Here is a 27,683-nt window from a genome sequence, read left to right as displayed (position 1 = left end):
ACCAGGGGCTGCAGGGGAATCTCTGCTCTGGTGTCTGGACCACCTCCTCCCTTCCTTCTTGGTATCTGCAGAATTGTTTCTGTCACATATTCTCACTCCTCTCTCTGGCTGCAGTTGCTGTTGTGCAGCAACTTTTTCTTTTTCTCCTTCTTAAATATGTTATCCCAGAGGTGCTACCACCATCGCTGATGGGTTCGGCTTTGGCCAGCAGCAGGTCTGCCTTGGAGTCAGCTGGCCTTGGCTCTATCAGGCATGGGGGAAGCTTCTGGCAGCTTCTCACAGAAGCCACCCTTGTAGCTCCCCTGCTACCAAAACCTTGCCACACAAACCCAATACACTTTACCAACCTAATGTTCTGTGGGTGTAGGGGTTTTGTATATGACGTGTTTAATTTTCAAATCCACTGATCATAGAGGGCTATTTTGTTCAAGGAGAGGGCAGTGGGAGGGCTTCTCCCTGTATATGAGCGGCAGGCAATAAAGTGGTGCTTTACATAAGGCTGGCCTGCAGTGGAATTGAATGTGTCAGGTTTGGGTTCAATAAAACATGTTAGCATGTGCTTAAGTACCATTAACAGCAGTGGAAGTGAACACAGACTTAGCACTTAGAGGACATGCTGAAGTGCCTAAGCGCAATTACTATTGCCCAAGTCCAAGGTTGAGCATTGATTGACATCTTGTGTGGAAACAGTCTCTTCTTACCAATGAACATGTAGCTCAGCAGATATGTTGTCCATGCCAAATCCCAAGAAGGGTTTGTGTTTAATACTGATGGGAACAGCTTTTCTGTCAGAGCTGAGGAAACGTGTTTTGGGCAGTATGGAAAGGCTTGGTTGTCCTTTCTTGTGCTGTCTCTGTCTAGTGGATATCAGACTTCAGTGTTCTTACTGTGGCATCTTTCAGTGGCACAACTTTCTACCACTGAAACTTGGAAGCATAAGCTCATAATTGCCTCATGTCATGTTAAAATGAAGAAGTTCTGTGTTCACAGACCTGGAGTAAATTGCTTAGACTATATTCCACTATTAAGATGATTATTTGGGCAAGGTTTTCTACTTCCAGCTGAGATCACACTGCAGTGATTCACAAAAAGGTGTCAAAGAAAAAAATGCCTTGGCGAGTGTGAGAATAGGCACCTTGGGATGCCTTAGCACCTACTCATGGAGGCATATATCTTAAAGTACCAAACTGTTAACAAAAAGAACTTCATTCATAGCTGCCCATATAATTAATACCTACCAGAGCATCCAGCTGAGCAGAAGCACATAGAGTACTAAGGTGTTAGGTGATTAAAGCTGAGCTAGGGCTCCAACAGGAAAGGAATGGTTTATCTGCTTACACAGAGCTTTTATGTCTTCACAGTCCTGACTGCAGTCTTCTTGTTTTTCTTCTCCCTTAGGGTCCATGGAGTTCTCTACAGTGGTCTTTATGGGGGAAAAAAATAATTGTGGAAGGAACTTCAAATAATTTTGCTTGTGGCCTTAACAGGGGGAAATTCTTGAGGGTGGTTGCCTGCTATCCCAGTTCTTTCTGCAGAATGTTGGCTTTCGGTTAAAATTGTTATACTGCTAGTCCTCAGAGGGTGCACTGATAATGTGAATTTTCAAATGTGAACAAATGTGAAATGGAGGAGTGGTGTTTTCTTGTATCTGTAGTCAGACAGACTGAAACATTATCTGTGAGCAGCATAACTTACTCTTATCTCAGAGGCAGCCTAGGGTTCACTGTCATCAGTTAATTCATTATAAAGGCATTACACGCTATTAGGCAGGGGATGAATAATAGCTAAAACACATAGAAACCTTTAGACCTTGTAAAGATGCCAAAACCCAAGTAGTTTGCACTTAAGACAGCAAAAGAAATGTAAAAAATTAACCAAAAAAACCAACCCCACAACATGCTACATAAATTTGCCTGCCTCAGTTGTTGGGTTTTTTTCCTAACAAAATTTTAAGCATTTTCAGTTCAGATCAGGGTCATCTGAGAAACTCAGGATCCCTGCACTTGTTCTCTCCTCTGAATAAGGGTAAATTTTTCTTTCCTACACTCTGCTTCTTTCTTCCTTACCCAGCCCAGCAGTCAGCCTTTGGCTAAACTTTGTTTTCTCTGTGGCTCTGTCCCCAGCAAGCTTCCAACACCACTGGGTCCTTCCAGGACTATCACCTCTCCGAGCCTGGTAACTACAAAACTAGGAACTTGGTGTTAATGCTTATTCTTTAGGTTTTGTATGTAATAAAATTCCACTGCTTCAGTCCCTCTTCTTTCAAATAAGCTATACTGGTTTGCTTTCTTTGCTGGCTTTATTTCTTCCAGTGTCCTAAGGTGCTCTGCTTAAGTAAGGTTTAATGAAATCTCTTGCCTTAAATACAGGTGACTCCACATATGCAGAAGCATTCAATAACCCATAGAATTTGTAACTTTAATATTGTCAAGTTTCCTGAATTGTTAGACCTACTGTGATAAGTCATTGACTGCTGTCAACCATGAAATAATTATTCAGGTTTGTGTTTTGTTTTGTGGACGGTGGAATTTATAGGTCATTTTTATTTCTTTGGTACAGTTGTATTAGCACAGAAAGTCTGAAGTAAAAGGCTTGACACAGATAGAAAAAAAAAATTCAATCTGAGACTGCCAAGGCCCAAAAATAGAGCAATAACCCCAAATGAAGAATAAAAAATAATAGCTTTATTATTATTTATTGCACCATTCAAAAGTGTACTACTTGCTTCAAGTGCACAACAATGTTCCTTGCAGTGTTCCCTGGGAGATCTTTTGTCCTAAAGTCACACAGACCTCGTTATGTGTTATGTTGTCTTATTTTGATTTAGATTAGATAAAAAGTGCCTAGACATCGGCTCAGAGTGTTCTGCCAGTTACTTAAAACTATAAAACTCAAGTGCAATGCAATCAGTTTAACTCTTCTACCAAGCAGCACACGCAGTCAAATCAAGTATTAGTGGTCCCTTACATTAGTCCACTTCTTCAAAGATGAGGTGAAACACACAGTCCTTGCATTGCCTTGAAAACCGATAGCAAGCAGCCTAGGGTAGCATGTCTTGGTGTTTACCTGCTGCACAGAAGCTCCCAAAACGCATTTTGCCGTGTCTGTATGTTCACTGAAATAAAAATATCTTCACGTGTCCAGTCTGGTAATAGGACTAAATCAAATAGTACCTTGCCACCAGCCTTGCCAACCTCCGATGCGCAAAAATCATGAGCTAGACTATCTCAACATTTATGACAAAAATAATTTGATTTCTGAGTCTTAAGATCAAATTCAGTTCACTTTCGATTTTATACTTTTATTTCAAACGGGTCCTGGAATTGTCACGTTATCATTTGCAGCAGGGAGTTGGGGTGTTACCAATATACCAAATATATCAAGATATACCGGGGAAGAATCAGCAGTGTTAGTAACAAAACATGACTTACCCATCTGACCTGAGGAGACATTCCACAATTATTTTTTTCCCCCATAAAGACCACTGTAGAGAACTCCATGGACCCTAAGGGAGAAGAAAAACAAGAAGACTGCAGTCAGGACTATGAAGACATAAAAGCTCTCCTCAACCCTGAGGAAATCATCCCAGAAAATGTCTTGGACTTAGCACTTTGTAACAAAACATGGATAATTTTTTATAGTAAATCAATACATTTCAACTAGTTATATATTTCAGATCAAGAAGCTAGCTAGTTGTATAATTCCTGGCATGATTTGCCTTTTACATACCAGCAGAAATATGTACTACTGAGAAGACAGTAGTGGAGTTTACTGGCATTTAAAGCTAAGGCAGCATGAACACCGAGCTGGTCTTATTAGCTGCTGCAACTTCCAGTCTGAGGCAGTGAGGCGATATTTTCTTTCAGTCCCTTTCTCAGATATGCTGTTTCTTCTCAATATTGGGTGGAAACAGTTCAACTGTTCTCATGAACATAGCTACAATTGTTCAGAGGTACTAAATGGTATCTTTTTTCTTCATTTTTAATTTTGGCAAAGCAACGATTGATTTGTGTCCGTAGAATAGCTAAAGAGAGGTCTACATTTTTTCCATATTTTGAAATTTTAATGAATGTTCTTCTGAGATTTACGTCCATATCTTGCTACCTTTTCTGGTAATTATTTGAGAAGGTAGCAGAATCCAATGACAAGAATAGGAAGAGATAAGTAACATCTGTGTCGTACTGGATGTTCACCAAGTAGGGAGTTATGATTGCCAGTGAAGTCTTTGGCTAGATTTGCATTGTAATTATATGTCTGATGATAACGCAGGTTGATTGCTGTGTGGGTGAGGAAGGGTGCTGTTTTTCTTTTTATCTGAGAGTGTCTACACAATACACTCTTGCTGTCCAGTAATAGGAATGCAACATAATCACAACCAAATGAGTTTTAGTCTTCCTAGCTTGGGAATCAGCAGCTGAGGAATAACACAATTTCAGTCTCATGCCTTCCAAGCTGGTTGGAGAAAGATAACTCAGTATTTTATTGTACTTCTAATTGTAGCAAGGTTCTGCCCTTAATGTTGACATTTGTCTATTGTTGCAGCCATGATTTTCAGGCTTTTCAGATCTGTCATTTAATTTTTAATAACTCTCTGCTTGAGCATTCAAGTTCCAAAATATCAGTGGCCAAACTTCTTGAGACCCTTTTCAGGCTCTGATTTATCCATAAGCTTTGCCAATGGTAAAAATAATAAATTAGATAATTTTTGCAGGAGAAAGTCTGCAAGCAAATGGAAGATATCCTATTCAGATGGTGGATTAAAACCAGGCTAGCTCTCTATACAGATAACAGGAAGAGTGTACCCCTCTATATCTCATACTGAACTGAGAATTGAGGGTGTGATTTCTATAGCTGTTTTTTCATGCACTCAGTTTGCAGGACTGCTCGCCATTCCTGTAAATATGAAGCAGTGGAAGAGGACAAACAATGTGCAGGTCTTTAGAGCAAGGAGATGGTTTCGAGTCAGAGGGTGAGAAATGTACTTGTTAGGGGAACTGCTAAACACTAACTGCAGGATTTCCACTTTCTAAACCACTCAAGGTGTTTGTTTGATAAAGCCAAAGGGACTCTCTGCATCAGGAAAATTATTAAACAACAATTCTTTTTTTTTTTAATACAAGCAGGTAGAAAGTTAATTGGGAGAAACGCCTTAGTAAAAGATACTCATGTATCTTCACTTTAAAGGAATGCCTTGCTAATTATGATACTGGATAACTCTCACTTCTTTGCTTTGTTTCAATTTTATTTCAATTGAGCATTTTTGAACAGGAGTTTAGTTTGAGGGTTTTTTACCACCTTTCAGGCATTTGTACTCTGTGTATATGCATATAGCTTCATTAAAGTGATGTGAAAATGTCTCCTTTGAAAACACATCAGCTGCAGCCCTGTTTGCTCCCTTAAAATTTGGTAGCAATAATGTACTGGGGAGTGATGGTAGAATGTCTCGCAATTGTTGTCTTTGGTTATGGACCTTGATTTCAGGTTGATTTATCTTTTTTATACTTTAGCTCATTTTTTAATGCTGTTTTGAACTCAGAAGATACCTTTTGAAAATGTGAAAATGAAGTGTTTCATATTTCTGGAATATAACTTTTCAGCTAAAGGTGTTGAATTGAACCATTTTGCTTTTTTCGGAACTCCCTTGTTGTCTTTTTCAGCCGAAATACTTTCCAGAATTTGACCCACATGTGTATTGAATGTTTCTGTCCTTCAGAATCTCTTATTTCTCAGCAAGCACACGATACTGTGTTGCTGAATAAAAACCATCTGCTCCTCACATGTGAATCAGCTGGGGCTACTGTTTGGTGCAAAATGGTAACCAAAATGCCGTAGCTTGACTGTGGAGGAAATGGGGAATAAGAAAATTATTTTGTCTTGCATATAAAGTATGCTTAGCTATATATTAATTGTCTTTGAATTAAATCCTTCTGTTCTTGACTGTCTTCCCAGACTAGAGGCTGGCAGGCAGCCCTATCCACAACAGAAGAAACACATGCTGATCTTTCAGTGTGGTTTTAAAATCAGTAGGACCTGTTGCTTATAGAACTTCAGCACTTGCCCAAGTTTACTGTGCACTTCAGCGTTGCCCTGAAAGCGCCAAGTCCGCGTAAAAGGTGGCTGTGTCGGAAACACATCCCTGCCTCACGACGCTGACATTAAAGGAAAAGGCAACTTCAAGTCTGTTCTGACAGAAGTGTTTTGTTTCCTCCTGTTGCAGATGGGAAGCCAGTGTCGCTGTCTCCACTTGAATCCCAGCCCCACAGTCCTCGGTACACGGCGTCGAGCCAGCGGGAGCGCGAGAGCTTGGAAGTCCGCATGCGGGAGGTGGAGGAGGAGAACCGCGTGCTTCGCAAGCAGCTCAGCCTGGCACAGAGCCGCAGCCCCTCACACCACCGCGGCAATCACTCCAAAACCTACTCCATGGAAGAGGGGACGGGAGACAGCGAGAGCCTGCGGGCTGGCATTGTGGCAGGGAACAGCTCCGAGTGTGGGCAGCAACCAGCAGTGGAAAAATGTGAGGTAAATAAACCAAAGGAAGACGCCAGAAACAAAGCTTGATAGATCTGATCCTATAAGGACATCGCAGATCCCGATCTCCTTCCCCCTGAGCCTTTCTGCTCAGAAACCAGCCTTTTAAAGGACTACTGGGTGCAACTTCTTAGATAATTTTTAATTACTCTTTTTTTTTAAAAGAACTTTAAAACACTTAATCATCTGGGTATCTTCTGAGTTACTATTTGACCATTTTTTTTGTCTTTTTTCATTCTTGTGTCCCCAAACCTGGTGTGAAAATCAAAGCCTTGTTCCAAGCTGACTTCAGTACAGCTGTGCTGATAAAGACCTGTGGCAAACTGACCCCGTGTGTTTCTAAATTAAATGAAAGTGCCGCAGTGCTTTGAAGAGCTTTATTCCTTTGTTTGTTCATCTGTACTAGAACAGTTCAGGGTTTACCGTTAATTAAATCGTGGCTTATGGAGACAGCCTGTGCTTTTGAGTCACTTTTAGGAGTGTATGTGGATGCTACTGCAGAGCCACCTGCTTTGCGTGAGCCGTGCACAAGAGCTGTGGATAGCTGCAAGGAACGGGAGAGCTGTTTCTAAGACAGTTTTGGGGAGTTGTTTTAGTTTGGTGTTCCCAGTTTTATGCCAGTAGTTTTGTGGATGTCCACCAGCTATTTAGTTGTCAGATATCTGAATCATGACGGTTGTGAATATGGATAGATCCAAATCAGAAAGTCTTGCTTAAAGGCCTTGTGCCAATCCCAGCCAGTGAAGATATAGAAGAGAATTTTTCCATTTTTTTTCTACAAAGAGGGTGATACCGTATCACCTTTTATCTTGCTTTCTGTCACTGGGAAGATAAAAGTTGAAAGAAAATAAGTGGGAGAGAAAAAGAAGTCCTAATTATCTCTTCAGATAGAGTCTGCTTAATGGGAAAATATCAAATAGCGTTTAAAAATGAATTATTGCTTTCCAATTGGACATCTTTGTCTGTCAGTGTGGAAAAAGGAACCAATATTGTTTTAAGGAGAGGAAAAAGGAGGAGTCTGTTTTTCACTTTCCCTCTTCCCAATAATGAGGGTCTGATTTTCCTCCCTCCAAGCATTTTGGCATTTCTTTTAATAAGGGAAGGTTCAGGCCATTGATGCGCAAACCTCACTTCTCTCTTATTATCATGCCAAGCAGTGATGAGCTGAATCTCAGTTCTTGGTTGTTCAATGTACCAACCAATTTGGGGCACAAAAATAGCAGCTAAAAGGAGGAATACTTTAAGTGGCCTTTCGGTTTATAATGTGTTTCGCCAATAAATTTACTTGCTCAGTGGGGTTTAGCATTGTGCCAGAGGCAATGATTATATAAAATACGAAACCTCACTTTATTTGCCAGCCCCCTATCTCACCACACACTATTTTGATAATGAAATAGCTTTTCCTTCTTTTTCTTAAGGAATTCACTCACTAATTCGGTAACAGCAATGGAAGTTAAAATTAAACTTCCTTATTATCAGATTTGCCAGAGGTCTCATCGTTCATCCTATTACTGTAGACTCTGGTTCCATGTTTGCGTGAGTGGTGTCTTAACTGCATTCACCCTCTGTTTTCAGTGTTTCAGTGGTGTAAACTAAATCTCTTTTAGCCTTTGACCCTGGAATATATCGCAGCAAGAGTCAATGACTTGGGTAGAAAGAGACAAGGGTCCTGAGGAGAAGACTGGGGCTCTGAGGGAGACAAAAAGAGCTAGGAATAGGTTGTTTATTTCATTGAGGCAGTTCTTTGAGATTTACTGAAGCTGACATTTCAGAATCTTATTTGGGATGGTCTTTAGCGGTAATTAAAACATTTGAAAATGCCGTTACAATGAATGAACATTAAATATCTGATAAAGCATAATCTGTGCGATAATAAGCATGATCTATATAGAAAAATAGCAGGTTTGTTGCATTCTGGCCACCGTTTCCTAGTCTGTTGCATCGCAAGAGAGCTCTTCTGGTATTATAGACTGGACCACCATTATACTGCAAGAAAAAGTCAGAGTTCCAACCAAGCGCCTTCTCCCTGGAGGGAGCAGATCCCTGTCATGCCTTCCCAGTAGGAGACAATTTTAACACAAACCTTGGAAGTAAAAGCAAGAGAATGCTGATGGAAGCTAACAGAATTACATGACTCTTCCTTATGATGTTATCCCAGTATCTTTTCAGATTGTGCCTCCATAAACTGGGCATTTAATTTGAATTAAGTGTGCATTTAAACATATTTTTAAAAGTGATTCTATATTAGAAAATGGTTAATTAGCAGTATAGCATATAGCAGGTTAGCAGAATACTTAACATCTGAAGCATTTTTACAGGCATATTTGTATTGTTACTGTTGTCAGTGGTGTTGCTCAGTAGGGTTAAGTGTGTACTGCTCCAGAGCCACAAAGAACAGGCCCCCACCAACTTAAGCACCATAAAACACAGGAAAAGCAGATGCTACTTGCCTCTGGGAAACACTTGTAGCATATTTACATTTTTGTAAATGCCTTTAATATCTTTTAACCACATCAACAATTATTTATGAAGGATTAAGTAACTGCAATGGAAGGCCTGGCTAGTATTACTGGAAAATTATTGAAGTATGAAATGCTTTGCCAAAGATTATTTTTAGCTATAAGAACTAATTAATGTTTGCTAAGCTCATTATTTCACGATTGCAAAAAGTAGCCTGAGGAGGGAAAAAAAACCCCACATTTATCTAGGCACCTTACACTCCTCATCAGCGTGCAATCTAAGGCCCAGTTTTTCAGGTAGTTTTGTGTGTTTTCTTCCCATTAATATTAATCCAGAATGGACTTACATGAAATACTGCTTTCAGAAACAGTTTTTCCTGGTCTGTTTCTAAACCATATCAGCATGCACCTTGGATTATTTAAACTCCTTTTCTTAAAGAAGCTTAACTTCCTCAAATGCCTGAGTTATCCGTCAAATTATTTAAAATAAAAAAAATTGTTCTCTTTGTGTCCCTGATCCCCAGCTATAGGAAGAACAGCTTGATTAACTTCCACAGTGTTTTGATTAGCTGTTCGTATCTGTGTGTATAGGCAGAGGAAGAATGCATTGAGTCTGGAAAGGAAGATGTATCATCATTTAGGCTGGTGCTGCAGTGAGTGCCGTTGGCTAAAAGCAGCTCCAGTGAATGGCCTGTGCCCAGACTTCTTGCAACATCTACTAGTGATGAACATGCCTGTCATTCAATTTTAAAAGAGCATTGCGGGAGGATGGACAATTTCAAGGAGCTCAGTTTAGTCCCAGAGTGACTTGTGAATATTCAGGCTAGAGTTTGACAACTAGAATTCTCGAAGATTGTAAACAGTGAGGAGCAAGTGTAGCATGCAGAGCCTTGGTGTGAGATGTCTGGAGGGACCTGTTGAACCAAGCAGACAGGCTGCCACATGTTGTGGAAGTTGGAACGTCCTTGGCTTATCTGGTTTCACTTCTAGGTGTTAGCTGCAGTCAGTGGGCCCGGAGGTTGTGTGAATCACGGTGGCCAGTTCTGGTGGGGTGGCGAGACAGTCTTCTAGCCACCTGCAGACGGAAAGTGAGGAGTTTGAGAGAGCTGTGATGCTGCTGATCAGTTCTGTAATCTGGGAGCTGATGTTTACAGTATTATACTCAGGAGGATGCAAGTTCTTTGAAGGGCTTCCTTGTTCCAGCCTCTATTGCCCTGTCTTGCCAGGATTTGGCCACAGCCAGCTGCTCTCTATCCAAATATGTGTTTGGAACAAGCATGGAGAAAATTGGGAAATAAAACTTTCTTCGTTAGGATGCAAATATCTGCAGACAGTTCAGGTTGTTGAGCTCATGTTGACTTATCAATTTTTCCACTGTTTTGTTTAACAGTTAAACAGCGAGGGGAGAGGAAAGTGAATCAAGAAAAGGAGGAACAGACTGAGTCTTGCAGCATGCTGCAGGCAAAAACTTTGGAAAAAAAGGACTAGGTTCCTATTCTCGTTGAGGATTATCGCTCTTCCCTATAGCTGATTGCAGGCAGGAATAGAAGTGATAAATAGTATCAAATGCCACGGAGAGGCTGAGCAGAAGGTATATGGATGCCTGTGTCTCTGAACGGGAGAGGGACAAGTGCTGTCTTCTTGCTGTGCCCTGGCTGGAACAGCGTGTGAGACAGCAGCGCCTACTAAAAGACACGCAGGAAAGCATACCTTTAATTTTGAAACAAAGAGATTTTAGGAAAAGGAGAACAGATGCGGAAAGTCCTTGACAGAATCAACTCTGATTTTGTGGGGATTTGAAAAGTGGAGAGAGAGAGGTTGTGAGGAGAGCTTTTCTGACAAGTAGAAGTAGTATAAAATGATGTTGACAGTGATATGACAGTGCTGTTCTGTCAAAACCCATCAAATGTTTGTGCCTGGTCCAGTGTCTTCAGGTGAAGCGTTTAAAGCAGGCATGAAACCATTCCCAGTTAATTTGATTTTAATTGGCATTGAAGGGAAGGATCTTAGGTCTTCCAAAAGCCTGAGAAAGACCAGGTGGCGGCCAGAGAAGATGCAGTGCGCGCAGCGTCAGGAATCCCTGCACCCACAGGAACCCATGCCCATAAGTATGGTACAAACCACTGCTGCAGTAGAAGTTGTCAATAAGCAAACCTCCATTCGCCCCTGCTGTTGTCACAAGAGAGAAACACAGTCAATTTTTGCAAAGCGCTGAGCATGCTCAACTCCCCTTGACCTTAACATAAATTTAAAGTGCTGAATACCTCGCAGAGCTGTTGCCAAAGTGTACGGCGGTATCTTTTCTTTCTCACAGCTCTCTGGACAGACAGTTGCCTTATTAATTCAAGTCCTCTTAAAACCTCAGATCTTCAATGTGCCTCAGCTTGTGAGGCGCGCCAGGGCAGGAGCCAGCTGCGATGTTCATGTGGGGGTTGCACAATGGCACAGCCACTTGGCAATTACGTGCTTCACATGGTGCCCTGTACCAGGCGATGTTAATGGATGGGGCTATGGGCTCTTTAGATGTGCCCAACACACGCCACCTCGTGTGTAAATCTGCTGCTGTTACAAGCCAGGCTTCGGGAATCTATGACTATGTGAGGAGGCAGAATTCCTCATTTGTTCTCTGCGTAGTGGGCTTTCTGTGGAAAATGAGAGCTGTGTGTGTGAGAAACCAGCTAACCAAGCTTCAAATGGAAGCCAAATGAGGCTTCCCTGCAGTTTCACAGCTGTGTCCCCAATCGCAGCTTTGTGCTGCCAGCATGGTGAACTCTCCTGCATTTCTGTGACCACTAAGAAACAGAAAAATACAGAAGCTGGAGTCAAAACTTGGTAACATTAATTTTCTTTTGTCCCCAGGGAATACCAGTGGCTAATTTTAAAACCAGAGAAGAGTAACTTAACAGCATTTTTCAAATTACTGCTTACTACTTAATAATAATGACTAGTAGCGCCTTTTCAATTTTCCCTTTCCGCTTGAAGAGACGAGTAAACCTCTGCCTCATATTAAAAGGGACGTAAGAAGGCACAGAATAAGTGATCATTTACCCAGGTGCTGGAGTGTGTGGAGAATCTGTACGTGGGGTTTATACTTAACTTCACACTACCACGGCCCAGTACAGCCCATACTGGTAGTCACAGGCAGGGAGGTGACCACCTGGCTTCACAGCTCCTGTCCTACCTTATCCCTGGGATGCCCCCAGCCCCTGGCAAACCAATTGTTCCACTCGTGCTCATCCATCAGAGCTTGCTCTCCCCCTCCTTAGTAGCTGTCCTTAAGATGGAAAAAATGCAAAATTTCCCAGACCGTATCTGCTTCTAATTATCAGACATAATTTTAAACTTTAGTTCAGGTTAAAGTGTCTGCATGTTTGCATACTCAGAATTTTGTGTGCTGCTAAGTGGGTATGTGTGTGTGTACACAGGCGCACACATATGCTCTTCACTAATAAATGCAATTCTGTTCAGACATCTGATGTAGTTTAGGGATAGTAATGACTGTGGAATGATGATGGTGTTATAACTCAATTAAGATGTTTTTAACAAACTGCCTCAAGTGGGCTGCAAACAGCTGCAAAACACCCACTCAAAGCTTTAACAATCGCCGCCCTAAATAATAGCACTGTCATGTATGTGCTCTCCTTAATGGGTGATAGAACACAGGACCAGGCTTTAATTTTTGTTCTTTTTGTTCCTTTTCTCCCACAGACCATCCACGTTGCCATTGTTTGTGCAGGGTACAATGCCAGTCGGGATGTTGTCACACTTGTCAAGTCTGTCTTATTTCACAGGTAAAGGTGGCTTTCTTGTATATTGTGTATCTCATTATGGCTAAATAAGCGCTTTTTACATTTACTCTCCTACTTCAAAAGAAAGTCAGACTCCCTTCCCTGGTTGCTTTTTCTTTGGAAGGAAGGAAGTATGAAATTTATGATGACCACAAATAGATTCACCTGTGTAAAGATTTCTACAGTGACTTAGAGAGATCAGAGATCCACCTGCTACTCCTGTTGCGTCGTGGGAATAGTGACAGTATCTATCTATACTGTAAAGTATCTGCACACTCCTGAATGTTGTAAAATAATAAGAATAGTAATAAAAGCATTGTATTCATTTAGCCTATTTCTGGTATCAGTTTATGGCACAGGTGTAGACAGTAATTTGAAAGCCATACACATAAATACGCACTGGTTACTTGACTATCCCAGCTTCCCATTTAGACATTTATTTTGCAAAAATAAACCTGTTACTATAGTCAGTATTATTTCATTAAAGTCAGATTATTTATTCTAGCTTTGGAAGAGCTACTTGCAGCCCCTCAGAAGGTTTTGCAGCCTTGTGTGTTTTAGCACAGGGAGCACAGTTAGATCCCAATCGAGAGGCATAAATTTGCAATGAAGACAAAACAACCAATTCTCTTAATAAACAGCAGCTCCAGAAAAAGAAATGGTATTAAACTGTGTGTGGGCATATGTGTATAACCCTTGTACAGTTTAGTAATGTCTCTCAGAGATGTTTTGCAACAGTGTTGCAGGAAGTGGATCAAAATAGGGATCTAAGAGACTAATCAGACCATTTGACTCAAACAGGACAAATAGACTAATAAAACATGCGTAGAGCATAAAGAGGAGGTAGTTGCAATATGCTGCTTTATATTGAATGATATTGTATACCAGAGAGGATGACTCTTCAGGTCATGTGCTAATATCTTATTATCGCCAGCTGGAGTAGGGCATTCCAGTCCCCCACCTTGCTCCTTATGTTTGCCTCCAGTCATCTGCTGCAACAGTCTCAGTAATCACTCCTTTACAATGTTTTTAATACACCATTTTAACTATTGCCCATTTTTGGTAAGCTTCGTAAAAGAGTATAAATACCTTGTACAATGTGGAAAAAGGCTCAGTAAATATTGTTCAAGAGATTGGCTCGAGTGCAGGTGGAGAGGGGAAATTCTCCAAAAATGAGAGCAACTTTCACTATCAACACGTGGCCTTTGCAAGGTTTTCCAAAAGGAGTGTGTTCATGTTAGATGAGGGCTAGGAGCAGGAAAAACAATGCTAAAATAAACATAACAAAAGCAAAACGGCAGTAAGAACCTGTATCATAGTTTGTGCAAAATTTTTCTGAAAGTTAAAATCCTGTTAAATTTTAAAACTTTATCTATTTCCAATTAGGTTTCTGAATTATTCCATGTAAACTGGCTTTATGGTGCAAAAATGTGGGATGTTTTGTCTGTTTTGATTGTTGTTTCTAAGGGATTTCCCGCAAGTATGCATTTTTGTGGTGATGCGAGTTATCCTAGTGGTTAGCTTCTTGGCTTTTTTCTCTCCTAGTGCTTGCATCCATTTTGAGAAGACTCTTAATATTCTGTATGTTTCCAAATGTGCTGTAAATAATAGGAATCTCACAGCTTAAAGGTTTAACAGTCTCTTTCTGTGTTGCTTAAAGGAAGTGCCCCCATTTTACATAAGCCACTCATGAACAATTAGCAAACTTATAAACAATTCTGCCATATAATGGCCGAATTAGGTAATTTGGAAATACATTCAATTAAAAACATGAAGCCAAACTAAAGGGAAGTAACACTGATATTTCTAAGCCTGGTGGATTCTGCCCTTGTCAAGAACAGATTTGCTGTTTGGCTAGCAGTACTGCTCATCTCAAAGGATTTGTCTAACTCAGCAGAGGTGATCAAGATAAAGTCCACTATAGCTAATGAAACTTTAGTACAGTTAGCTACATTCAAGATAACCTATCGCGCTTGTTTGCTCAAAACGTACTTAAAGACAAATCTGAGCCCATTCCTGCCTACAACTGGCTTTTCTCACTAGGCATTAAATTGTTCGTTAGAAAGGGAAGATGTTGTCAAAGAAGAGACAGAGCTTCTTACAGACATTTCTTCCTTATCTTCTAGAAAACACAGGCTTCTTAAGCATCTGTTTGATGCTATGGCTACATGTGAAGAGGTCCATGCCTCAGAAACGCTCCTTTCTTGGATCTTTATCTTAGAAGTGGCAAGTGGTGAAGAAGGCTGGAGAACAAACAACAAACAAATAACAAACTCTTCTGAAAATTGACAAAAGAACCATGATTCTTTGTATTGGTTGCCATGTGAAAACAATGTTGTCTTGGAGACTGGTATGCACTTCAAAAATTATGATGATTGGGAAGAAAACTTCTTTTAATTGCTAGGAGCTATTTAATTGTAGGAAAGAAGGATGGTGGCAGGTCATGATACTGCATTAGGAGGAATGAGTTAGGAGAGTTTGAGGTGGTTGGTTCAGATGGTGGAGGCTTCATGGCGTCAGTAGCAAGTTCATCATCTGACCTGAGGGTCGTCAGTTGAAAACAGGCATAGAAAAGTCTCTTCTTCTAACCCTTAAATGTGCACCAGGGAATGCATCCTAGCTGGCATTGTCCAACAAGCCAAGCAAAACAGACATTTGAAAGGACTGTGTGTTTCCAGTGGAAGTTTACTTGTTCTATCTTAATATCTGAAGTTAGGCTGCTGGTAGGATTACCACATTAAATCTCAAATATCGTTTCACAAGAACAGAATGAACATGCCTCGAAACTTACTGTCAGAGAGACTTTTTTTTCCTTTTCTGAAGTTTCTGATGATCGGTGCTCAGCTGAACCTGATATAGCAGGTGCAGAATTTACCTGTAACAAGAGTGTAAGAGAGTGCATTGTATAATTGAAAGATGCTTGTGTAGAAATCACAGCTGTTATCATGTAGCCAGGCACAGTGTGGGTTCTCCTTGGGCAGCAGTATCATTACACCTCAATCCTGCTCTGCAACACCCTGAATACAATCTACTTGTTTAACAACTGGCCTCTCAAAGCAACCACGCTTAATGTCCTCCTCTATTCCTGCCACGCGTCACTTGGCGTTTGTTGTAAGAGCACTGATTTCAGCGAATCTCTGGAATTCATGGAGATATCATGTGCTTTTATTAGCATTTCAATCTACTTCAGTAATTAAAGCATGTTTTAGTTGTGCATTTTGATACAAAAAGAGGTGCCTAAATTCCCTACTCCTGTAGGGGATCCCTACTTCTCTAAAGTTCTGAGAAAAGGAGGCCACGTCAGTCTAATCATCTTCCCTCCATGCATTAACATATTTGTTATACCCCCAACTCTGAGCTAGAGTGCTAGATAGAGAGACACAAAGCAGCAGGGGTGCCAGGTCATTAAGAGCAAAAACTACAGGAGTTTCTATAGATGGAGCGTGCTGTCTCTTCTCTCTTGCATGAATGTACAGCAAATCCTGCATCTTGAACATTTCAGCTCTCCCCAGGTCTAAAAAAGCAAGCTTCTGATTCTAGTCATGCCATATATATTGTGAGACTTAGGCGAGCTACTTGTTCAAGCCATTTGAGAAACTGCTTCTGTCTTCGGGTTCCAGAGAGTGGGAAGAGGAGGGGGAAGGGGTGGTGTGGTTGATTCCGTGTGAGAACACTGTAGTTCAGAAACGCATTTCATTCCCAATGGAAAAGGAGCTTGATTGCCGTTTTGTCTTTAGAGACCGTATGCTCCAGCCACAAAATCCCAGCAGCTTTTAACACCCAGTCTGACATAACTGACAGTCTGTTCTCAGGAGGAGTCTCAGCAGAGCGGGGATAGTGCAGCGTTTGCAGACTGTGATAAATATGCATTGGTAGTGCTGCACAGAGGGAAGCTTGTAGAACGAGTACTTAGTCCTACTCTGCAACTTTCCTGCTTTCCTCTCTTGGGCATCTAGTTCCTAATTATGACAGATCTTATAAATCTGTTGCAGGGGCGAAAAATCTTCTCTCTGAGCCAGTTTAACACAGTCGAGCTGGTATCACTGTGTCCTAAGTGCAACTTCACTTTTGTTTTTCCAAAGCAAAAGACTAAACACTAAAAATTACAGATGTTGGGTCAAATGGGCAAAATGAAACGCAAATGCTTTTGGAAATAGTGCATGTAGTAGTATGCCAAAAGCATCTGCGTTTCTTTTTCAAAACTGAAGTGTCCCATGGCTAAAAACTCTCCTTGAAACTTTTGCAACTACTGGTCCAAATTACATTGATCTTTTTCAATGTTTTACTCTGTTTCTGAAACTTGTAAAGCTGAGAATGCCACAGAAACAGCCCACAAGTTATAGTTGCATATGGCAAAGATCATTTCTTTCTCTGCTTAGATAAGCCTTAATTTGAGTAAGAGCTACAATGATTTTTAATGTACTCTGGAAAAAAGATGTGCTAAACACCATGTTTCATTTGGGAACAAAGAAAAGCCAAAATTACACAATTATAACTGGCAGTTAGGTCAATCTGAGAATCTGTGAAAAATTAAATTCTCTTTTGTGCCAGCTAATACTGCCTTTTTTTTTTTTCCTGTGTTAGTCACTCTTCTTTGGAGAAGTCGTCGTGGCTACATCTTTAGCTGTACGCTCCATCTACCCAACAGCAATAGTGGCATGGTAATGGTGATAGTAGGGTAAACAAAACCAGTCAACTAGACAAACGCTTTCTAGTATGAAATAGCCTCTTTGCTTTAAGAAGGCTGCTTATAACCTTGAAGTTAAGCATATGTCTAAGCATTTTTAAAATTAGGCTATTAAACTGTGTCACAGATTGCTGTATGAATAATAAACTTGTTTGTAGGACAAGTAGAATCAGGCAAATCAAATGAAAATCTAAACTAAATATAAAGAATGACATGTAATTTCCAAGTAAGAGTCACAAGTCAACACTGGCTGGTAATTAAAGCTTATGTAATCTAATGGCTATATTCCATGGAGACCACTTTGCCTTAATGGAGTTAATTTGAGAATTTAAAACCTCTGTCATTTTTTTCCAACTTTTCTAATGTGTCAGTCTATTTTGTGGGAGATTCTTCTGGCAAAAACTATAAAGCATGAACTGGTTTCTCTGATCCATATAGATGCATCAATAATACACATTTCTTTTTGTATTTTCTAGCTGTCCTAACAATGGAGGCATAATGGAGAAAGCAATGTTTACAAAAAAATCTGCCCATGAAATCTCTTATTAGTTCCCAAAGTGCTTCTGTAAGTTAACACAAACCAAGAAGATCCATGAATGAGGCAGCTAGTGAATATTTAAGATCTCTCCAATAGTTTGGGGAGCATTTTAATCAATACTGGATGTGAAGGGGTATGAAAAATCTGTAATGATTTTCACATTAAAATTCTCCCTGTATGAGAGAGGGATTGTCATATGGGCATTAGGAAGAAAAAAAATCCCAGGCTGCCTTTTATAATTTCTGTTTGAAGTTCTTGTAACCATTTTTTACAGATATAAAAGGTATTACCTTGTTGTGCTTCCCTTAATAAAGTATAGGTTTTGGAAATAAACCCCCTGGGCTACTGACCTTTTTATATTCTTAGAAAATAAAATTCCTCTGTTGCAGAGAAAGAACTGTGCAACTAAGCAGCTGCTTTTTGAATTGCTAACAATCGAGCTATGGAATAATACAGAAGGGAAGAGTGAGTCTTGGTTCACTACCCCCTTTTTCAATTGTGGATTTTTGTATTTAACTCTGTGGCAGTGGCTATTCGAAAAGAATGGGCCACAAATGCTCGAGCAAGCAGATCAAAACTCTGATGAAGAATAAGAAGTTTTGAAATGTAAAAATAAGACATCATGATTAAAAAAATATACAAAATATAGAAAAAGGTACCTCGGAATAGGGTCCTAAATTCATAGCCAGGCTTTTAAAATTACTGACTTCTTTTCATTTTACTAAACTATATAGGACCTCAGCAATTCTGAAAATGAGAGCATTCATTTAAGCTCCTATATTTAGGCCTAAGAGCCTATGTTTAAGCATCCATGCTTGAAAATCTTGGCCAGAATCTCGTTTCATTCACTTTTGAGGAAAGTAATTTAGGAAAATAAATGTGTGCTCTTTACGTATGGTTTACTTTGTCAGATAGTGTTCTGATCTTAAGATAAGTGGAAATAATTTAATATATGAAGATTTGCAGTTTTCTAAATAGAGTGGTTAAAACCTTGAGTTTCCACTTGATGGGAAATACCCATATTTTGAAATGGCATTTTTCCTCATTAAGACATTGGCACGTCAGCATTTTCAATGTAGCAGAAACTGTGAAAGGTTGTAGTTGGTAAAAATTCAGATGTTCAAAATCTTTGAGGTAAATGAGATTAAGTGATTTCTGGGCCTTGGGAGAAATTCTCTGGCTTTTTTAATACCTGCTTCTGTAGCGGAAGACCTGGGGCTCAGAGTTCGAGGGCTGTCTGTTCTGAAACCTGGGACACTAGAAATCCTGACTTCCAAACATACAACTTCACATGAATACTGGGAATTTTCCAAAACCTATTAATTTTGTAAGAGGTTATTGACATTGTCGTATATTGACCTGTATTACTTCATAATTGCATATAGTGTGCTTTCTAGCAGTACAAGATATAGCGAACCTCTACCGTGTGTGGTTCTTTCACTCTCTTGATGTGTTCAGTGGAAAATGAGTTATCTGGGATAACACATACATTAAAAATAAACACAACACACAGCTGTGCTTTGAGTTGGTTAGAGAAGTTGAAGTCAAAGGAAGTCCACCTCACATCTGGAATGAGGGAAGAGGAGGTTTGTGTTGGTCATTGCTTTCTCTGAGACTTGATTCCAGGTTCCCTTCAACCCAAGAAAGATGTCCTGCACTGAAGTCCTGAGGCTCAGGGAATTGGAAAGCACCTGTTGGGTCATCTCATTAACTCCCTTGCTATTGCAGGGAATCACAGTATTGAAATCCTTTTCATAACTTGATCTACCTTCACAACAGAAAGAAGTCAGGTTTCTCTTTAACCAGAGCATCGTATTTTTCCAGTTTCATGTGACTCAACTTCAACTAGCAAACTTCAGTGTTTTCAGTTGCTCGTTAAAATTCTTCAATGGCCATTCCACCCTTCCTTGTTACCCAAGTGAGGGACTCTCAAGCCTCCCTCTGGAAGACTCTGGTATCTCCCAAACTTTTTAAACTGTAGCTGCTAAAATGCCTGTGAAGGATAGATCTCCACATGGCTATCCCTTAACTTATCATAGGAGCAATACAGTTTGATTTCAGTTTTATAAACCTTGTATCCCAAAATGTCTCTGTCCTGGAAAAAGACCAGTCTGAAGAATGGGATAGCTTTCACTGACACCAAATGGTACAGCAAAACATCTGAGTCTAATGAAATGTGGCTTTCAGTGGAATCCTTCACAATATCCTGATTGTCACCCCTAATTCTTACAGCCAGTGATTCAGTCATCTTGGCAAATAATTAAGAGGAAAGATGACATCCCTTTCTCATATCTCTTGAGAAAGATTCCTCATCGTACAGAATCTCTTCTGTATCTTTTACAATGGATGCTGGTTGATCTTTAAGCTTCTGAACTTGTTTCATAAACACTTTGAAGCAATTCACATCTTGTAGGCTTTGCATATTGCAGACACCAGAAGAGGTAAAAGATGTCATCTGTGTGTATGTTAGTACTGTTACCTTCAGAAGGTCTTCCAGGTTTGAGTCTGTGCTCTGTTGGCTTCTAGCACCATACTAAACCTCACATTTCACGTAACTAAAATCTCGTCTGGAGTAAAATTTTCTGTGACTGATGCACATTTAGTTGTAGATGTCAGCAGGTCACTATTCTGTTTTGGGGTTATATTTTTGTAAGTGATAATCTTCTGCTTCGCCTCTGACACATACTTTCCTTCCAGCTGAATCTTTACCATGAGGCTAACAACTTGAAAGAGATTTCTGTGTAGGAGTACAACTACTCCTTTTTTCTTTTCCCAGTAGGAGATGAACCAAAGAAAATGTCACCCACTTGTTCCCATTTAAGTTTCATACACTCTGGGTCATTCAGATAAGTATAAACTGCTACTGAACATCTAAGTGTCTTTGTATCAGAGTTTTTCTTTTCAGCTAGTGTGTTTCATCTTCAAATACTTTATATCAATTCCATTTAACTAAATGATGGTTTGAAAGAAGATGTAGCTTCCTTGTTTTTAACTGATTTTTTACTCTTCTTATTCTACTTTGCAATATACCGATAAATGACCCTGAAAAAAAGGAAAAGAAATTGCTAAAGAACACCAGCTGGGAAATAGTCCTACCAGATACCAGACTCAGCCCCTGCTAAGCAGAGGGACCTATGTGGAATGTGTATGTTGACATTCAACACCTATTTGCCTTGAGATATCGCTTTGCCTGTACCCAAAGCCACTGGTGGTGTACTTTGTTTCTCTTGGCCTTTTCTCTGCTAATGAAATGTATGTCCTGATCACTGCTATTTTCCGGATTTTTTCTTGGCAAGGTGCCTGGTTACTGCGGAATCTGCATGAGCCAGGATGTCCTCTTCTTCTCTCCTGCTGGGCTGGTGAAGCAGATATAATTGCTGTGATCCCTTTAGCTTGGTAAAGGGACGCTCAGCAGCAGGCAGCCTACGCCATTCCCTCTCCCCTTCCTCACTCCAGGGCAAGCTGGAGATGGAAAGACCTTTGTCTTTTTGGAAAGCATGTTGAGGCTTAGTGTTTTGGATATTGTTAAAGGCAGATCAGCTGTGTGTTTATTCCGCCATCGTGACTATCTCATATATAAGGCTTCTAACCAGCCCTTTTCTGCTTTTCCCGTAAGCACGTAATTTGTTCCACAGTGCCCTTGAAGCCAATACAACAGCTTCACTGACATCCCTGGGTATTGGATTGGATCTTAGGTGCAGTATTTCTAACACTGCAAAATCCAGCCATACATTGCTTCTCACAACAATCTCCCGTTTCTGCTGAGAGGTGTATTTTGATACTATGAACTATTATATGTAATTTTACATTTGCTTGTGGACTTTGTTCAGTGAGAAACAGTATTACTCATCAAAGCAAGAAGAGTAGCATTAAAGAGAATGGCACATATTGTTCATTAATGCGGGAAATGGAGTAGGAAATAACCTCCATCCTTTGGGTTAAGCCCAAAAGTGTAATGGAATTACATTGGCCTGAACTAACATAGATTTCCTCACTTCTCGTTCACACAGCAGAATGTAGTAGCATCAGTCATCTTCCACTTTAACCAGCATAAATGCTCCTCTTTTTAGACAAAAAAAATTGAGTTGTACACTCATTTACCTTTATAAATTTAACAGAAATGAGACTCCACTATTCCACCTTAGGGATCGAATAAAGGTTGAGCCAATGCTAAAGTCTAAATGAACCATCTGTCGTCTTAGTGGCTTTTGCAAACTCTGTCCTTCTCTGCTGACAGGGAAAGTTGCTAAGCAGGTGATAAATATGGAAGACTACAAGTGGTGACTAACTTCCACTGGCAGGTTTTCATACTCCTACCACAGAAGTTGAGTAAAGATCAGACTTTGTTGCTTACTGTCCCTCAAAGAGAGAAGCAAGATTAAGGGATTTAAACACGGGATTTGTAATATCCAAGCTCACATTACCATAGAAAAATCCATACACTTTGTCAAACCTTGCCACTCTTGCTGATAATGGCATCACTCATCTTGTTTTGAAGCTTTTCACTTAGCACAGGTCCTATTAGTACAGAAGTGAACCCAGATTGGGTGTTTTGAAGTAAAATATTGTCTTTGTTCCTGCTTTTCTACAACCCTCTGCCCCTCTTAGGAACAAGGATGTGGGGAGATTTACAGTCTCCATTCTATGGCAGTAGCTAGAAGGCACTCACCTGAAACATCTAATTTTGAGTTCCCATAGGGCAGCTGTTGATACCCCAAGTTTGCTTTGTAGAAAAGATGCATGTAAACCCAATGGTCCTGGAATTTCACCTCATTCAGATGATTATTTTTTAACCTTTTCTTCCCTCCCCACTTCTCCACAGACAAATGTTCTTACCACAGCGATAAATTACCAGGTTGACCTAGAAAACTGAAGGCAATCACTTTCACAGATCAAGTCCCCAGAGGAGGATTAACTTGGCCTTCTTTTAAGGAGTGGGTAGAAGGGACCAGATCCTTAGCTGTTGTAAATCATTCTGTTCCACTGAAGTCAAAGGAACTATACTTATTTACAACTGCCCAGAAACTGATCCACTATTTCTATTTTTGTCCTGTTTATGCAAATTATAAGTGTCTCAGCATTTTGGCTACAGAGCGGGATTCCACTGAATGCGCTGTACACCTTACCTTGAGACCTTAGACATAGATGAGGTTTTGAAAGTTCTGATGTTGTCCTTTTACAACAGGAATTAGAAACCTTTGAACTGACGCCTTTCTCTCCCTTCTCATATCAGGCGAAACCCACTCCACTTCCACCTCATTGCAGATGCCATTGCCAAACAGATCCTGGCGACTCTGTTCCAGACGTGGATGGTCCCTGCTGTGCGCATAGACTTTTATGATGCAGATGAGCTCAAGGTAAAGAAAGACAAATGCAAATGTTACTCATGCACTTACGGTTTCATGTCACCCCTTTTTTATTCATCTCGCTGGATTGGGGACTTGAGAGAGAACTGCTGGCTAAATTATTCTCCCTGGCTAAAACTAATTCTAACGTACTTGATTGTAACCCCAGTTACACTTAACTAGAAGATACTAAATGGCTAAAATCAGTGTGGTTTCTCTGCTAATGGAATATGTTGTTTAGCAGCTTAGAATTTTACTTGCTATCAAGAGAATTCCGGTTGCCCAGGCTGAATTGCCTCTTATCACATTATGCTTTGCTAAGGTTGCTTCTTTCCAGTAGCAATGGTGTAATCTTAAGTATCTTGTTCAATAAGCCCAAATTTGCAACTGGAATTGCTTAACTTTCCTGCATTCCTTAAGCATGGGTGTGTAACACTGTAAGTACACACACTCTTGACGAGGTACCAATATTACATTTTGAAACAGCTTCCTTTTTTTATCTGGATGCCCTTTCAAAAGGAATGAATATGAAGAAAAGAGAGTTCCGAGGGAAAAAAAAATCACTTACTCAAAGCATAAAGTAATTATCTTTTCACAGTTAGAAAGTTTAAATTAGATCATGGAGGCACAGCATTGAGTCTGAGCTGCACATTTTTTAGCTCTGGAGGTAGAATGACATATTCAGATTTTAGTGTTTGGAGTTGGTGGCAATAATTTGTATGACTTATAAGACTGTTCTGAGAGGCACCCTGAAACAAGGAAAAAACAGAATTTAGCAAATTGCTGTGCTAATTAAGGGATAAATTCAAAGCACACCATGTTGTAGAATCTTGAGTACAAAAAGTTTTAGAAAGAGATGGAAAAGGGAAAAAATGTTCCTTGAGAAAAATATTTTGTTTCCAGCTTTTTTTATTGTTTTGTTAGTCCTTCTACATGAAGCCATGAGCTGCTACTAACCTAATTAGCTAGAGATCTGCCTTCTGTTCTTTATAGCTTCATATCAAGGAGGAGGTTTGTTCTTGTAAATCTTGTACGTGTCTATATTACATGTGCTTTTCTGCAAATTGTAGGATTTTACAGTGCTTAATTAGCATCTCAGCTGGGCAAGGCAGACCTCTTAGTGTTTTCCTTCTGGTCATTTGGGTATGGTCCAATCCAGTTAAGTAAATAATAACCAAGAGAGCTTACTTCAGTGATCCCCAGCTTGCCGATTTATAAGCGTGCAGATATGAGGCTACAAAGCAAAGTCTTGTTTTGTCCCACCCTCTTCACTCAACCTTTAATTTTTACGTGGCCAGTGACCTAAAGCAGCAGCACTGGACTGCCTTGCATGTAACCCATAGGCTTTAGGTTGGAGACCACTTTCTTACTGGATGCAGGTATTGGTGCATAAATACATCTTTCCAGGTCTGCCGCTCTTGCTCAGAGCTCATCATACTGCATACCAAGCAATTTCCCTGATTTCAGTAGCCAAAAAACATAGTATAAAGAACTACTCAGTATAGGTGAATGTGACAGACACTGCCAAAGGACAGCAAAGAGTTGTAAATATAAATGGAGTTTTAAAAAGCCGGGTGTGATGCTGGCTTATATCCAGATCATTCTGCAAGTTTTAGCAAAGACAGAGGGACTGTTTACAGACAGCTGTAGGAGCTCATCTCATTTGCTTCCTACATAGCCTCTAGAGAGGATTTAATGATTGGTTTGGGTTCATGTATTTCACCTGTACTCTTGGGAGCTATGCTATGCTGTCCAGTGTTAGGAAAATATAGCTGATGCTGGAATGTTTACTAGAAAGTCTAGCTTTCTCTAAAGTGATCTATGAATCCAGTCTTACAGTATATATTATGTTTCAGTTTTAATGACCCTCTATAGTTCTTTTTTAAACCTGTAATCAATACCAATTGCTGACATTTAAAAGGGTTTAGACGGAACAATAGGATGAGAATTTTCTGCTTAGTTTCATTCACCAACATTTCATTGTTTTGGAACACGTTTTAGCTGCTACAGAAAACATTTCATTTCGTGTTTGTTTTTTTCCCTTTGGATAAGTATGAGTTTCCAGCCTCTTGCTTCTAATGCAGCAGGAGCTGGCATGTTAGCTTAAGCCCTTAAGTACTGGGAAAAGTCCTGCTTCTGCTCCTGCTCCTGTTCCTGCCCAAACAGTGGAAGGAAGAACATAATATTAGATCCTCTGTAAATAGTATGGATGCTTTTTTGTTTTCAAGCAGCTATTTAGAATTCAGGCGACACTTTCCACTAGAGTATTAATTTTTTAAAAGGGAGAATTTGGAGACTAAAATGTTTGGCAATGTTTCTTAACATATCCTGCAGTTCTTAAAATACATGCTGTTTGGCTTAGAGCAACCAGCGTCCTGAAGGAAGGTGGGGAAAATAAGGCTCTGCAGTAGGTGTCGATTTCTCTCAAGTTTTAGAGAACTGGACATTCAGTGCAAGAAGGGGAAGACAAAGGATTATCCCAGAATTTCTAGGGCCAGCAAACCAACATCCCTATGTTGTCTGCTGCTGTGAATTAAGCACGTCAGATGTTCCTTTTAAAATTTAGAGAAGACTTGTTTTTCCTTTTGCAAGGTGACACAGCTGTTCATGTTCATCCTGCACCACAAAGAGCCTACGTTCATTCTTCCCCTAGAAGTGGGTGCTGCCAAACTGACACCAGCCTGCTTGGAAGAGGGATGGAGCACAGGAAAGGCTGGCCGGGGAGAGGTCTGTCTTTGCTTGAGGCACATGATAGGGGATGGGGCGGAACAGGAGGAGACTTGGCTGTGGTGCTGAGCCAAGATAACAGCATTTCCAGGAAAAGGGTCAGAGACAGTTGAGATGGGAGCTTGCTGGATATATTTCTTTTAAACAGCTAGCTTGATGATTGTAACAGCCAGTCCCACTAAGATGCTTAAAACCTCCCCCAACATAACTTGGCCTGTCTCCTCATTGCCTTGTCAATAACCACAAGGGAGATCTGTGCTTAAAAGCTCTCCCTCAACTTAGAAACTGTTTAGATTGTGAACTGTTCTGCCAGTGCAACTCTCTCCCATTAACTAAACTTGCTACATGCAGTTAGCAATCAGCAATAAGCATCCCTGAAGTGTGCGCAGCTGATAATGGTGCCAGTAATTGAGCCATTCCATAGCTGCAGAATTTATTCTTCTTCAACTCAGTATGGCCCATACATAACTCTTCCAAATTTATGTGGTCACATATGGCTGCGACTACAAACTGGAAAGTTACTTGGCATTATAGATTCACTTCATATGATCACATTAGCCGTGCTATTCAGCGTTGGTCCTAATGCAGTAGATGTAGCTGTTACAGCAATGCACCTCAAAAAATAACTGGAAACTGATAATTGTCGTCTTTGAACATTAAAAAAAAAGAAAAAAGCATACCTGTAAAACATCGATCTAAAAGACCCATTACAGCTGTGGCTTGCAAATAATAGGCTGCAGGATATTGTGGTTTTTTTCGGTCCAGTCTTACATGAAGAAACTCCAGAGCTAACTATTGAAGATGTGCAACACAAGCACTTAGCTTCTACGCGTCATTATTCAAACATGGAATCTCATGTATGGGCATTAAACCCACTGTGATCTGCATTGGCCCAGCACAGAAGGAGCCGCTGATAAAGCAGTGCTGTATGCATGATGTGTGGAATACAGATGAGGTGAGATTGTTTTCCCAGATGTTGCTGACAGACTGCCGACAACATCAGGCGAACTGGGGAAGCAGAAGGCAGAATGAGCAGTTGCCTGCTCTGCTGTGTGTGAATCTTGATGGCTCAGATAAACGTAGCCTCTTCATCACTGGTAAAGCAGAAAAGCCATGTCCTTTAACTAGTTCAGCCCATAAATGTGCTGCAATTGATCTGTGAACTTGAAGGTACAGATGATAAATAAGTTTTTGCAATAGATGAGCATTTGACCTGAAAGTGTAATGTGAAAAGATCCATACTTTGCTGCATATATTGACAATATTTCAGCTTTTACCGTTTCCAGAAATAATAGACCACAAATCTCACTACCAGTTCTGCCTTAGGTGATTTCATATCAGAAATGTTGATGTAGTCTGCACAGTCAGTCAAAACCAGTGGTGTGATCCAGAGAGCAAAACCAAGCTGGGATAAGGCATGGCATAAATATCACCTAACTTTAGGCATTTACTTAAGGATGAGATGAGTCACTCCTTAGCCACTTTCATCTGAACTGTGAAGGCAGGTCACTAGGTCAGGCGTTGGCGTAATTTGATCAGATGGGTGGGCAAGGGCTATGAAACTTAAGCAGAAAAATAGTGTAATTCTTTAATTACAATTCTAGTGTAGCT

The 27,683-nt window shown here is 40.2% G+C and overlaps 1 protein-coding gene across 1 annotated transcript in view; it reads left to right on the top strand.

Moving 5' to 3' along the window:
• The window catches only part of LARGE1 (LARGE xylosyl- and glucuronyltransferase 1), a 287,919-nt gene that overhangs the window by 138,066 nt on the left and 122,170 nt on the right, over window positions 1–27,683 (top strand). Inside the window, exons 3-5 of the mRNA XM_035903233.1 lie at window positions 6,218–6,519; window positions 12,696–12,778; window positions 23,234–23,357. Of these exons, the coding sequence (XP_035759126.1) occupies window positions 6,218–6,519; window positions 12,696–12,778; window positions 23,234–23,357 (509 nt within the window). The remainder of the gene's footprint in view (window positions 1–6,217; window positions 6,520–12,695; window positions 12,779–23,233; window positions 23,358–27,683) is intronic.

The sequence above is a fragment of the Egretta garzetta genome, unplaced genomic scaffold (genome assembly GCF_000687185.1).
Source record: "Egretta garzetta isolate BGI_Z169 unplaced genomic scaffold, ASM68718v1 scaffold51, whole genome shotgun sequence".
NCBI lineage: Eukaryota > Metazoa > Chordata > Aves > Pelecaniformes > Ardeidae > Egretta > Egretta garzetta.
The sequence above is the reverse complement of the archived record's forward strand: the minus strand, read 5'-3'. Positions and strand labels throughout refer to the sequence as shown.